The following is a 313-nucleotide window of genomic DNA, read 5'->3' as shown; positions in this document are numbered from 1 at the left end:
CGCAGCGCCATGTCGAACCACAGGAACACCTTGCGGCTCAGCCCGATCTCAGCCTCATTGCCCCACTTGAGTCCGCCAGCAATAGTTTTGTTGGTCGATGGGCGCCCCTCATTCATCGGCAGCGCAATCACATCGTTCCACTGCTCCGCCTCACGCTGCAGCGCCAAAGAGTACGTGAAGTTGTGCGACGGGTGCCGCCCAAACACGTACAGCACCAGCATCGCACCGCTGAAGTTGTTTGCTCTCGTCGCCACACCGGGGAACCGCCAGCACGACGACCGCTGCAGGGTGCGGCGCCTCCGCCTCACATCCA

General features: G+C 62.3%; 1 protein-coding gene across 1 annotated transcript; it reads right to left on the bottom strand.

The window, feature by feature from the left end:
* Nucleotides 1-2: 2 nt before the first annotated feature.
* Nucleotides 3-313, bottom strand: DQ04_12971000 (putative UDP-Gal or UDP-GlcNAc-dependent glycosyltransferase; the record flags this gene model as incomplete). Its single annotated transcript, XM_009316854.1, has 1 exon — nucleotides 3-313. A coding segment is annotated over one exon (311 nt), but the record flags the coding sequence as incomplete, so codon positions are not given.

The sequence above is a fragment of the Trypanosoma grayi genome (assembly GCF_000691245.1).
Source record: "Trypanosoma grayi strain ANR4 Tgr_1297_V1, whole genome shotgun sequence".
Classification (NCBI taxonomy): Eukaryota; Euglenozoa; class Kinetoplastea; order Trypanosomatida; family Trypanosomatidae; genus Trypanosoma; species Trypanosoma grayi.
Note: the sequence above shows the minus strand (reverse complement) of the source record. Positions and strands in the feature narration are given on the sequence as shown.